The following is a 13,445-nucleotide window of genomic DNA, read 5'->3' on the forward strand; positions in this document are numbered from 1 at the left end:
ACAAAGACTACCATCAGTAAGACACTACGCCACCAGGGACTCAAATCCTGCAGTGCCAGACGTGTCCCCCTGCTTAAGCCAGTACATGTCCAGGCCCATCTGAAGTTTGCTAGAGAATATCCAAAGAACACTATACCTACTGTGAAGCATGGCGGTGGAAACATCATGCTTTTGGGCTGTTTTTCTGCAACACGGATCAGTCGTCCTGGTCCCTTTAAGGAAAAAATGAATGGGGCCATGTATCGTGAGATTTTGAGTGAAAACCTCCATCATCAAGGGCATTGAAGATGAAACGTGGCTGGGTCTTTCAGCATGACAATGAACCCAAACACACCGCCCAGGCAATGAAGGAGTGGCTTTGTAAGAAGTATTTCAAGGTCCTGGAGTGGCCTAGCCAGTCTCCAGATGTCAACCCCATAGAAAATCTTTGGAGGGAATTGAAAGTCCGTGTTGCCCAGCAACAGCCCCAAAACATCAATGATCTAGAGGAGATCTGCATGGAGGAATGGGCCAAAATACCAGTAACAGTGTGTGGAAACCTTGAAGATATTTGACCTCTGTCGTTGCCAACAAAGGGTATATAACAAAGTATTGAGAAACTTTTGTTATTGACCAAATACTTATTTTCCACCATAATTTGCAAATAAATTCATAAAAAATCCTACAATGTGATTTTCTGGATTTTTTTCTCATTTTGTCTGTCATAGTTGAAGTGTACCTATGATGAAAATTACGGATTGGGAATTTAGCCAGGACACCGGGGTTAACACCACTACTCTTACAATAAGTGCCATGGGATCTTTAATGACCACAGAGAGTCAGGACACCCATTTAACGTCCCATCCGAAAGACGGCACCCTACACAGGGCATTCGGATATTTTTTAGACCAGAGGAAAGAGTGCCTCCTACTGGCCTTCCAACACCACTAGTCCTAGTCTATCTTATTTTGGTGCTAGTGATTTATGTAGTTACATGTAACAAGGTTACATAATAGGATGCATTGTTAACATCGTTCTACACAAGTGTAAATACAGAACATCTTAGTTACATTTGGAACAATGCATCTTGAAATTACGTAAAAAATAATGAGTAATTACACATGTGGAATAACCTCTGACAAGCAGATTTGTAATTACATGTCCTTGTTCCACTTGTGTAATAACCTATACCGCTAAACGCTTGTACTTATAGTATTTACATAGTAATTACACTTCTACTACTTTATTAATACATAAATACTATTTAGTTACGTTAAGGTTAATGTACACTTAAGATAGTGTTACCGCAATCTCTACTTGAGGTTTAATCGAAAACATCATAGCAGACCGTTTTGTCACCGTAGTTATAATGGTTTACGTGATTCTGAAGTTACTTATTATTCAAATAAATTCGCAAAAATCATCCATGACTAAGCAAGCGCATATACTGGGATCAATGGGTAGAGAATCACAAAAAAGAATGTAACATAATAAATGTAATTTTATTTAAAATATGAATGGATAAGATCTACAACAGTACAATGACCACACTAACATTTACAGTAACAGCCAACGATGTAAACAGGGGAACAAATGCAATGAAAGAGCACTATCAACCTGTGGAACAATGGGATGTTCTCGGTGTCTGACAGCCAGCATGACCTCAGCACTCCGGCAAATTGTTAACTTCAGTGTCAGTATCATTGTGATAATACATGGCAGTGGAAAGATTCAACTTGATGAGTCTAGTATGAAGCAATATTTTATGGTTATTATCCTTGTGATGAGTAGCCTTATTTTACAAACACACCCAATTCTTGATTGCATAATGATGTGCATGATCAAAGTTTTTGAGTTGGAGTTCAATTGAAAACCACACAATTTATTCACTTGTAATAGTTGATATAACAATAAGAATGTAGGAGTTGATTTTGAGCATTCAGTCCATGTTACTTGGTAGTGTATATACGATATCCTTTGGCAGTCCATTGAGTTTGACTGGGACACTAAACAGAGATATTGTTGTGTGTTCTATAAAAAGCCACCTGAAGGCAGCCGTGATTACCTTAATGAGCTTAAGGTCTTAGAAGTGTGTGAGTTTTTCTTTGCTTTATTAAGGTGCCATATGTGCATACTGTGGAGTTCACTAAAAGCCTATCTAATCCTTTCAGCTGCTCGTCCTCTACAAGGTACACAGACAGGGCTGTTGTTCCATAGGACAAGCTGTGAGATGTTGACGTTATGCAAAGGGAATCAACAGAAAAACATGAAAACAGGTATGCGGATATGTCATTGTAGCCTATGTATGATAGGCGAGAAAATGGGACACTCAAAATGGATTTGTCCATTGGATTTGTGGATTTGTCGCTGTTTTGTGTTGGTTGATGTATTTTTTGTAAGGATAAAGAACCTGACAGACTCAATGACTCTCTCGGGGATTGGAGCTATTTGAAAATGACAGCTGCAGCTTGTAGCTAAGGGCCTTGGCTATTATTTTCTTTCATTTGTGGAGGTTTCTTTCCTTCCGGATTTGTGGGAATTTCGCCAAGATCTTGTTCCCTCAGGATATAAACATCAATTGAGCAGCTGCAATGGGATGCTCCCCATCTAAAGGTAACAATTTTGTGGCTCATGCCACCTTTGGGAGGGGCAGGACACTACTACCAGTGGGCAAAGAGAGCATAGGGGAGTCCCAGTCTGATTGTGGAGGGAGTGGAGGCTCCTCTGGAACAGGAGACACTTGGGAGAGGAGAGATGGGGAAAGGAGACTGGCTGAGCAGACCCAATCTGTTCAGAAGGAAGCACCTTCAACCCCACAGAAAAGGAGACCCTCCCTGACTGAGTTGGTTCCAGAGGGGGTCATCCTGGATAAAAGAGTGGGGACTCAAGAGACAGATAAGACAGGGCAACATGGAAAAGAGAAACAAGGAGACAAGCAAGATATGGCTGACAAAAAGGGTGGACGAAAGCCAAAGAAAAATGCTAAAGGAGTCAAGTCAGCTAAAAAGAAAGAGAAGGAGAAAAAAGCTCCCCTTGTGGAGCAGAAAGTTGACTTTCCGGAACCTTTAGTGAAAGCCCACCAGGCTGCTTATGCCTTTTTAAACCCAAGTATCAGAAAATATGAGATTCTACTGGGGCTACTGGACCAAGCAACCCAGACCCAGATGTCTGTGCAGCCAATGCTGACCTTCATGGCTATGCGCTACGAGGAAATCAACCGAGGGCTGGAGGAAATGGCAGACGAGGGTGAAAGGCTTCTGAAGGACAATGGGGAGCATCTTGCCTGGCCAAGCCCAATGAAAAACCTATCCAGTTCTCCCCCTCTCAAATCTGGTTCCATCAATGCTGAGCCTCCACCAGATCTCTTGCAGCAGCTACTTCAGTATACCACTCAAAGGATGCAAAATGTGGGCCAGTCTGTGGGTGGCATTGGGGACTCTGCCTTGGAGGAGGCAGCTGAGTACTTTACCTCTGTCTCTGAGCTGCTGGAGGATAAATTAAAAGCCAAGCATGCCGCGGAGACAAGACTGATGCAATTGCTGACTCGTATTGAGGCTGCCTCACTTCGTAAGCCCGGACCAGAGGACTCTGGATTGTTCAGTGAGGACAGTGGAATTGGGGCTGAAAGCGAGTCACTAGCTGGGTCTGAAAGACGACTCCGTTGTGAAAGCTGTGAGTCCACTGGGTCCAGCCGAACCACTCACAGTCCTTTTGGCATTAATACTAGCCCAGTCCAGCAAGGGGCACCAAGGCAAACGTTTATTAAGAAAGTGAGCCACAGCAACTCCCTAAACTCCATAGACTCAGTGTGCACCATAATGGATAAAGGATCTGCCTCCTTAGACGATGGTGAGGAGCAGGGTGATGAGGGAGAAGAAGAGGGACAAGGTGGCAGGATGCGATCTAACGCTTCACTATCTGGTCCTAACCAGCAACCTTGTCGCCTGGTACCCAAGCGCATAGAAAACCCTCAAAATGTGGAAATGACCCTGAAAATGAAAGATGCCATAAGTGGTCGGATTCGATTTGTTCCCTCACAACGTGACAGTGCCAAAACTAAACCAACAGACAGCCCCAAGACCAGGTGCCAGTGGACAGAGGGGGGATCACCAAAAAGGCCACAACGAGCAGCCTCTGTACGGAGGGAAATTAAAAAGACCCCTGTTCCTAAAGAGCACCGTTCACAGTCTGCAGAATCCGTTCGCAGCAAAGGTGAAGATCCAACACTGATTGAACTAGAGAGGACACAGAAGGATCTTAGTCAGAGGCTAGAGAGGATGAGCAAAGGTAGGATGGAGGGGAATACCAAGGCAGGTCTCACTAAACAGAACCCAGGAGATTCTGTGACGTCCCCAGCATCCAATCGTCTGTGCCCCACCCTACAGAGGAACAACAACATTCTTCCAATCCAGGACATTGCAGGGCTTATGAAGCATGACTCTGGGGAACACAGGGCAGGCAAGGACATTGAGGAGGAAAAGAAAAAGAAAGACAAGAAAAGCACCAAGGGGCCGTTGAAAGCCACCCCACCACCTAGCCCTACATTGGGGCCATTGAAAGCCACCCCACCCCCTAGCCCTCCATTGTCACATCGTCCATGCTCAGGACTGTTTCGGGGAAGGAATTCTGTCAAAAGACTGATTGACACCTTCAGCCAGGGGGTGGAAGAGCCCAAACAAGAGGCATCCAAAGTGTTGGGGCCTCTTAAAGGGGTTCGAAAGTGTGGTGTTCACGTTATGCCTGGAGTAGGTGACATTGAAGCCATAATGAGCAGTGGGGTCAGCAGTTGTAGGACATATGATTTGGACCTTGAAAGTCTGCCACCCCCTCCTCTTGAGGTCTTGATGGACAATTCCTTTGAAGGTGCACAGAGCCTCACAGTTAGCGATGTAGATGATGGGATTGCAAGTAGAGGTCGATCCCCTGTTCCCAAGAGGGCTACAACATCTCAGAAGATGCGTGCCTCCATGCGTTCTGTGTCAGTCCTACCCAGCAGAGGCAACCTGCCCCAGGGTTCTAGCAGCATGTTTCCTGCCCGGACTGTAAGGCGGGATATCTCTGCTAGTTCCAGAGTTAGCCACGATGAGCGTCAGCTGGAGGTAGACCCTGAGACAGAGGAGGCGGCCACTCTCTACAAGCAAGCTAGAAAAATCATCCACTTGCAACACTCCTCAGAGTCTCCTATTGAGAAAGGTCATGCTGTGCCCAGAAGGTCCTCTCCCAATCGAGCAGCATCAGGAGGGAGACAGGGAGATGACAGTCCTTCTGAGACAGTGCCTCCCACTTCAACCATCAGTAGCCAACCACCTGCCACCCCGCCTGTATCTAGAATCCGAATGCTGCCTTCCACGCCTTCAACCCCAAGTGGCTTGCATCGAAGATTACCCAGTCCCACCACTTTGAGAAAGCAGCCTATGCCCCCTTCCACAAACAGCCCTCCGGCCATTCGCAAACTTCCCACTCCACCACCACTTCAGAAAAGACTTCCAAGCCCACCTGCCTCAAGAAAAGTATTGACCCCAAACTCCAGCTCTTCTGACTCCACACATTCTTTCAAGGCACCCTCACCACCAACGTCCCCAAGGGTACAAAGATGGAAACGTGAGAACTGCAGCAAGGACTCTAGCCCAGGTGCTTCAGCTATCCCTCAGGTGATCAGTAACGCTCGCTCTGTTTTCTGCCCAGCCTCGTCCTCACTGTTTGAGGCCCAGCCTTGCCCAGTACCCTGCCCCCCCCAGACTTGGGCCTCCATCAGTGGTAGTGTTGTCCCGCTTTCCTGGGGAAATCGTGGTAGGCTGCCTACGTCTGTGCGAGGACCCAAGCCTTTCATCCGACGCAGCCACTCGGACAGGAGGCCCAGTCTAAGCCTGCCGTCCAGGGCACCCATCGTCTCATTTGCAGAGACTTGTGGGAGTGAGCCGGCCATCAGCATACACGGGTGAGTGTCAATGTTTCCCTGTGTCTAAATCTCTCTTTCAAAACGCAAAATAATGCTAATTAATTGCCTTGCAAATGAAATACATGCCCATGATTAAGGGTGTTGCAATGTGTATTTTTTTTACAGGGGAAAGCCTCTTGTCACTGTCTTTGTAGTCAACACTCCCTCCCCACTGTAGCACAGTATAGGATCACTAAGAAGGAAACGATATGAACCAAGATAATTCACTGTTTTCATAATGTGATTATCATCCTCTAAATAATAATTTGCTTATATTTGTCCTGTTACAAACAAGTGTGTAATGGAATTGTGTTTCTAGCATAACTGAAATATCACATTTATATAAGTATTCAGACTCTTTACTCAGTACTTTGTTGAAGCACCTTTGACAGCGATTACAGCCTCGAGTCTGCTTGGGTATGACACTACAAGTTTGGCACACCTGTATTTGGGGAGGTTTTCCTCTCTACGGATCCTCTCAAGCTCTGTCGGGTTGGATTAGGAGTGTTGATGCGCAGCTATTTTCAGGTCTCTCCAGAGATGTTCGATCAGGTTTAAGTCCGGGCTCTGGCTGGGCCACTCAAGGACATTCAGAGACTTGTCCCAAAGCCACACCTGCATTGTTTTGGCTGTGTGCTTACGGTCATTGTCCTGTTGGAAGGTGAACCTTCACCCCAGTCTGAGGTCCTGAGCACTCTGTAGCAGGTTTTCATCATGGATCTCTCTGTACTTTGATCTGTTCATATTTTCCTCGATCCTGACTAGTCTCTCAGTCCCTGCCACTGAAAAACATCCTCACAGCATGATGCTGCCACCAACATGCTTCACCGTAGGGATGGTGCCAGGGTTCCTCCAGACGTGACGGTATCATTCAAGCCAAAAGCTTCCATCTTGGTTTCATCAGATCAGAGAATCTTGTTTCCCATGGTCTGAGATTCCTTTAGTTGCCTTTAGGCAAGCTCCAAGAGGGCTGTCATGTGCCTTTTACTGAGGTGTGGCTTCCGTCTGATCACTCCACCAATCAGGCCTTTATGGTAAAGTGCTGCAGAGATGATTGTCCTTCTGGAAGTTTCTCTCATCTCCACAGAGGAACTCTGTCAGTGACCATGGCCCTTCTCCCCCGATTGCTCAGTTTGGCTGGACAGCCAGCTCTAGGAGGAGACTTGGTGGTTCTAAACTTCTTCCATTTAAGAATGACGGAGGCCACCTTCAATGCTGCAGACATTTTTTGGTACCCTTCCCCAGATCTATGCCTCGTACTCCAGTCTCCTTTTCACCTCATTTAACACCTGATTTAATTCACAAAAGGCAATGTAGGGCTAGGAGGTGGGGTGGCTTTCAATTGCCCCTTGTCTTTGTTATTTAACTGTGTAAAAACATACCATGTACAGTATGTAAAATGTAACAAAAATCCTGTAAAAACAGAAATGTAAAAAGTTCATTTTGTCCCTGAATGGGCAAAAAAAAAAGGCAGATGACATCACAAATTCTCATCGGACCAAGTCCCTGAATGCCCTACTTTTTGAAGTTTGCAGATGGCTAAAAATAACTATTTTACTCAAAACATGTTTTTTTTTACCCTTTTGTGTGTGTACTTTACTGTATACTTGGGATATCGCTTTTCAACAGGAAAAATCACTGAAGGACGTCTAAGTCAGCTAATTGTGGGCATGTTAAAGAAGTTAAGATTTCCACTTCAGATTTTCACCTTTATTATTTTATCTCATTACTGAAGTTGAACATATGATTAGAGGAAGTATTTAATCATTGCAATGGTATTTCAAAGTGCAGCCTTGACTCTTTTTGTGAATTCAGTCTGATTAAAAAAATAATAGAGGGCTAATTTAATGTATAATTAAGACACTATGAGCACATCATTATTTTTTTTTCCTGACTCCTACTGGTTTCATTGAGCTATGAGAAGAAATTATGGTTGAAGATTATATATAACCATTGTCACTTGAGTTCAATGTCCAATATGGCCGTCAAAATTACAAGACACTCAAAGTGCAGTGTTTTCTGTAAGGCTTGAAGTTGTAAAAGATAAAGAGAGGGTGAGAGGGCAGGGTGAAATAAGGTCAAGGAGAGGAGAGAGGGGAGCTTTGTATTAAAAATGGAAGAGCCGTAAGGAGATTACAGCAGATACAAAACTGATGCTAAATATAAAATAGCATTACAAAATAATTCAAGTACCCTGACCGTGCCATTTTTAATTACAATGTATTTTACGGTATTTCTGTGTTCTTTATTCTGATCTTGCCTCTGGGAAATCATAACACTGGGGTTTTGTATGCCGTCTATTTGTCTCCATGTAGACTATAGTAGGCAAAACTAGCTAATCACTTCTTTATGACTCACGGTAGCTTCTTTTAGCCGGTGCTAAATGGTTGCTGACACACCTGTCCCATTTCTCTAATCCTCAAACCACTTCTTCGCTTTACTCCCATAGGCTGGAGGACGAGCCAAGCAGAGAAGACGAGTCATGGGACAGCAAATCAGATTTCAGAGGGAATGCCCACTCTGCTTCGCACCCGGACCTGTGCATCGTGGGTCAGGGCCTTACATAATGAATGAGGGGCCTGGTTGGTAGAAGACCAAGCCAGATTACGGATAAACAGAGGAATTAAGATTTTGTTTACACTGGGAAGAGAGCAAGTGCTAATTCAAGAAAGCTTCTTTACCGGGTGGTACCACTACCTACTCCTCCCTTTAATTTTCTTCAGAGACGTTTTATCTATTACGTTCTTTTCTTTTCGATGCGGTTTGTTTGTGTGTGCATTCGTGTGTTTGTATGTGTATGTGCGTGCAAAATAAAAATACAATTTATATAAACACAAATGCACACAAATACTTATGTTTACCAATTTGTTCCACATACAGTACACTTAAAACAATCATAATGTACAGTTCCTTCCAGACATACAGTACATGGTCACTGAAAGATAAATGTTTTGCCTTTGATACAGATAAAAAAAACATGGAATAAGACTATTTAATTTGCACTTAAGGATGGTGCATAATTTACATACATTTGGTTATTATTAACTATAAAGTGTGATTATCAAACAAAATTACAATGAAGGAAATATGAAATATGTGTAATCATAGCCAGCTATTTGAGATTTCTTTATTTTCAGTTGGGGAAATGTTTTATAAACTCTGACATATTTACATTATCAAATGTTGATCTCCATCTTTCCTATTTTGGTTTGTCAATGTATTTCTGTTGTTTTTTTAACCTTCATGTTTCCCTATACAAATGTTCATACATGCACAACTTTGACTTTGGACTCAAACCCATACTGTAATGCATTTCATTTTCACAGAATAAAATCTACTTGTTATTGCTTTTCTCAGAACATTTCAGTCACATTCACATATTCAGAAAACAATTGTGTGGCAGATATCTTACTTAGCTATCATGCAAATTTGCATTGGGACAATTATTTTTCATCCTAAAAGAAGCCTAATAAAATTAAGCAGAGGCTGTGGATCTGTATATGAAACCATCCTGTCCTGTACCTGGATACCTTTTCCCCAGAGCTGAAGATACGAATCACGTTTTGTACATGTGTTTCTATACCTCTACTTTACAAACACATTTTCGTGGTCATCCTCCCTTAACATTTCTCACTGTTAATCATGAATGATAATTCTTCAAGTTTTACCGTTGACAAGTCCATGCAGCATCTGCATGCCAACCATTTGAATGGGGATATGCATTTATACTGAACAAAAATATACATGTAAGTGTTGGTCCCATGTTTCATGAGCTGAAATAAAAGATGCCAGAAATTTCCATACACACAAAAAGCTTATTTCTCTCAGATTTTGTGCAGACATTCCTTTACATCCCTGTTAGTGAGCTTTTCGCCTTTGAATCCATCCACTTGACAGGTGTGGCATATCAAAAAGCTGATTCAACAGCATGATCATTACACAGGTATTTCACCTTTATTTAACCAGGTAGGCTAGTTGAGAACAAGTTCTCATTTGCAACTGTGACCTGGCCAAGATAAAGCATAGCAGTGTGAACAGACAACACAGAGTTACACATGGAGTAAACAATTAACAAGTCAATAACACAGTAGAAAAAAAAGAGTCTATATACATTGTGTGCAAAAGGCATGAGGTAGGAGAATAATTACAATTTTGCAGATTAACACTGGAGTGATAAATGATCAGATGGTCATGTACAGGTAGAGATATTGGTGTGCAAAAGAGCAGAAAAGTAAATAAATATAAACAGTATGGGGATGAGGTAGGTAAAATTGGGTGGGCTATTTACCGACAGACTATGTACAGCTGCAGCGATCGGTTAGCTGCTCAGGTAGCAGATGTTTGAAGTTGGTGAGGGAGATAAAAGTCTCCAACTTCAGCGATTTTTGCAATTCGTTCCAGTCACAGGCAGCAGAGAACTGGAACGACAGGCTTTAGGGATGATCAGTGAGATACACCTGCTGGAGCGCATGCTACGGGTGGGTGTTGCCATCATGACCAGTGAACTGAAATAAGGCGGAGCTTTACCTAGCATGGACTTGTAGATGACCTGGAGCTAGTGGGTCTGGTGACGAATATGTAGCGAGGGCCAGTCGACTAGAGCATACAGGTCGCAGTGGTGGGTGGTATAAGGTGCTTTAGTAACAAAACGGATGGCACTGTGATAAACTGCATCCAGTTTGCTGAGTAGAGTATTGGAAGCTATTTTGTAGATGACATCGCCGAAGTCGAGGATCGGTAGGATAGTCAGTTTTACTAGGGTAAGTTTGGCGGCGTGAGTGAAGGAGGCTTTGTTGCGGAATAGAAAGCCGACTCTAGATTTGATTTTAGATTGGAGATGTTTGATGAGTATGGAAGGAGAGTTTACAGTCTAGCCAGACACCTAGGTACTTATAGATGTCCACATATTCTAGGTCGGAACCATCCAGGGTGGTGATGCTAGTCGGTCGTGCGGGTGCAGGCAGCGAACGGTTGAAAAGCATGCATTTGGTTTTACTAGCGTTTAAGAGCAGTTGGAGGCCACGGAAGGAGTGTTGTATGGCATTGAAGCTCGTTTGGAGGTTAGATAGCACAGTGTCCAAGGACGGGCCGGAAGTATACAGAATGGTGTCATCTGCGTAGAGAGTTCAGTGCCACCGACACAATGTATTATTTCTTACATGGTTAGCCCAGAAAACCTTAAGTGTTATTACATACAGCCCAGAAGAACTATTGGATATCAGAGAGACATCAACTTATCAGCACAACCAGCACGACGACCAGGAATACGACTTTCCCAAAGCGGATCCTTTGTCTGCACCTCCCAGGGCATTAGAACTGATTCCAGAGGCCGACCCAAAACAACGCCGGAGGAGGAGAGGTGCTGGAGCGGTCTTCTAGTGAGGCTTTGGATGCCGAGCACACCACCCACCGCTTCTGAGAATATTACTTGCTAATGTCAGGTCCCTAGTTAACAACATCAACAAAATTAGGGCAAGAGTTGCTTTCAAGAGAGATCATGAATTTGAACATACTCTTTCATGTAGACATGGATAGCTGGGGACATGTTGTCGGAGTCCATACAGCCAATGGGATTTTCAGTGCATTGGGCGAGAAGAACAAAGGGGCGTGTATGTTTCATGATTAACAACTCATGGTGTAATTGTAACAACTCAAGACCTTTTGTTCACCTGACCTAAAATTCCTCACAATCAAATGCTGACCGTATTATCTCCCCAAGAGAACTCTCCTCGGTTATCATCAAAGCTGTGGATAACCCCCCGCAAGCGGATACCAAGACTGCCATCAAGGAACTTAAGTGGACTTTATGCAAACTGGAAACCATATATCCTGAGGCTGCATTTATTGTAGCTGGGGATTTTAACAAAGGTAATTTGAGAACAAGGCTACCTAAATTTGATCAGCATATTGATTGCAGTACACGAGTGAGTTACACGCTCTACCACTGCTACTCTTAACTTCCGTGATGCATACAGGCCTTCCCCCGCCCTCCCTTTGGCAAATCTGACCATGACTCCATCTTCTTGCCCCCCTCCTATAGGCTGAAACTAAAACAGGAGCGCCCGTGCATAGGTCTATCCAACGCTGGTCTGACCAATCGGACTCCACGCTTCAAGATTGCTTCAATCACGTAGACTGGGATATGTTCCGGGTAGCCTCAGACAATAACATATAAGCGGACTCAGTGAGCGAATTCATAAGGAAGTGTATAGGATATGTTGTACCCACTGTGACTATTAAAACCTTCCCGAACCAGAAACCGTGGATTGATGGCAGCATTCGCGCAAAACTGAAAGCATGTACCACCGCATTTAATCATGGCCAGGCGACTGGAAACATGGCCGAATACAAACAGTGTGGTTATTCCCTCCACAAGGGTCTAACAAGCAAAACGTCAGTATAGCGACAAAGTGGAGTCGCAATTAAGAGGCTCAAACACGAGACGTATGTGGCAGGGTCTACAGACAATCACGGATTACAAAAAGAAAACCAACCCAGTTGCGGACATTGAAGTCTTGCTTCCAGACAAATTAAAAGACTTCTTTGTGAACTTTGAGGACAATACAGTGCCACCGACACGAATACAGTGCCACCGACACGGGGTGCCACCGACACGGGCTCTCTTTCTCCATGACCGAAGTGAGTAAAACATTTAAACGTGCCGTCTGGGCCGGCATCCTCAGAGCATGCATAGACCAGCTGCTGTCCCCACATGCTTCAAGATGGCCACCATTGTTCATGTTCCCAAGAAAGCTAAGGTAACTGAACTAAATGACTATTGACCCGCAGCACTCACTTCTGTCATCATGAAGTGCTTTGAGAGACTAATCAAGGATCATATCACCTCCACCCTACCTGTCACCTTAGACCCACTAATTTCACATACCACCCCAACAGATGCCACAATCTCAATCACACTCCACACTGCCCTTTCCCACCTGGACAAAAGGAACACCTATGTAAGAATGCTGTTCATTGACTACAGCTCAGCATTCAACACCATAGTACCCAAAAAGCTCATCACTAAGCTAAAGACCCTGGGACTTAACACCTCCATCTGCAACTGGATACTGGACTTCCTGATTGGCTGCCCCCAGGTGGTAAGGTTAGGCAACAACATGTCTGCCACACTGATCCTCAAAACTGGGGCCCCTCAGGGGTGTGTACTTAGTCCACTCCCTGTTCACCCATGACTGTGGCCAAACACGACTCCAACACCATCATTAAGTTTGCTAACGACACAGCAGTGGTAGGCCTGATCCCAGACAACGATGAGACAGCCTATAGGGAGGAGGTCAGAGAACTGGCAGTGTGGTCACAGGACAACAACCTCTCCCTCAATGTGAGCAAGCCAAAGGAGCTGATCATGGACTTCAAGAAAAAGCGGTCTGAACACAACCACATTAACCTGTCTAGGACAGCTAGCGGAACCCCTCGCCAACAGCCAATGAATTTGCAGGGCGCCAAATACAAATCAACAGAAATGTCATAAATCTAATTTCTCAAACATACAAGTATTAGGCACCAT

The 13,445-nt window shown here is 44.1% G+C and overlaps 1 protein-coding gene across 1 annotated transcript; it reads left to right on the forward strand.

The window, feature by feature from the left end:
* Window positions 1–2,168: 2,168 nt before the first annotated feature.
* LOC109895303 (photoreceptor cilium actin regulator) lies at window positions 2,169–9,730 on the forward strand. The gene is made up of 2 exons (XM_031830546.1): window positions 2,169–5,917; window positions 8,367–9,730. Exons 1-2 carry the CDS (start codon window positions 2,571–2,573, stop codon window positions 8,482–8,484), a joined length of 3,465 nt encoding a protein of 1,154 aa, XP_031686406.1. The 5' UTR covers window positions 2,169–2,570; the 3' UTR covers window positions 8,485–9,730.
* Window positions 9,731–13,445: the final 3,715 nt, after the last annotated feature.

The sequence above is a fragment of the Oncorhynchus kisutch genome, linkage group LG8 (assembly GCF_002021735.2).
Source record: "Oncorhynchus kisutch isolate 150728-3 linkage group LG8, Okis_V2, whole genome shotgun sequence".
NCBI lineage: Eukaryota > Metazoa > Chordata > Actinopteri > Salmoniformes > Salmonidae > Oncorhynchus > Oncorhynchus kisutch.

Bases quoted from the DNA above. Each gene is read 5' to 3' on its own strand.
- LOC109895303 (XM_031830546.1), top strand. From the start codon at position 2,571: ATGGGATGCTCCCCATCTAAAGGTAACAATTTTGTGGCTCATGCCACC. The intron at 5,918-8,366 runs GTGAGTGTCAAT...TTACTCCCATAG, and splicing joins CCGGCCATCAGCATACACGG to GCTGGAGGACGAGCCAAGCA.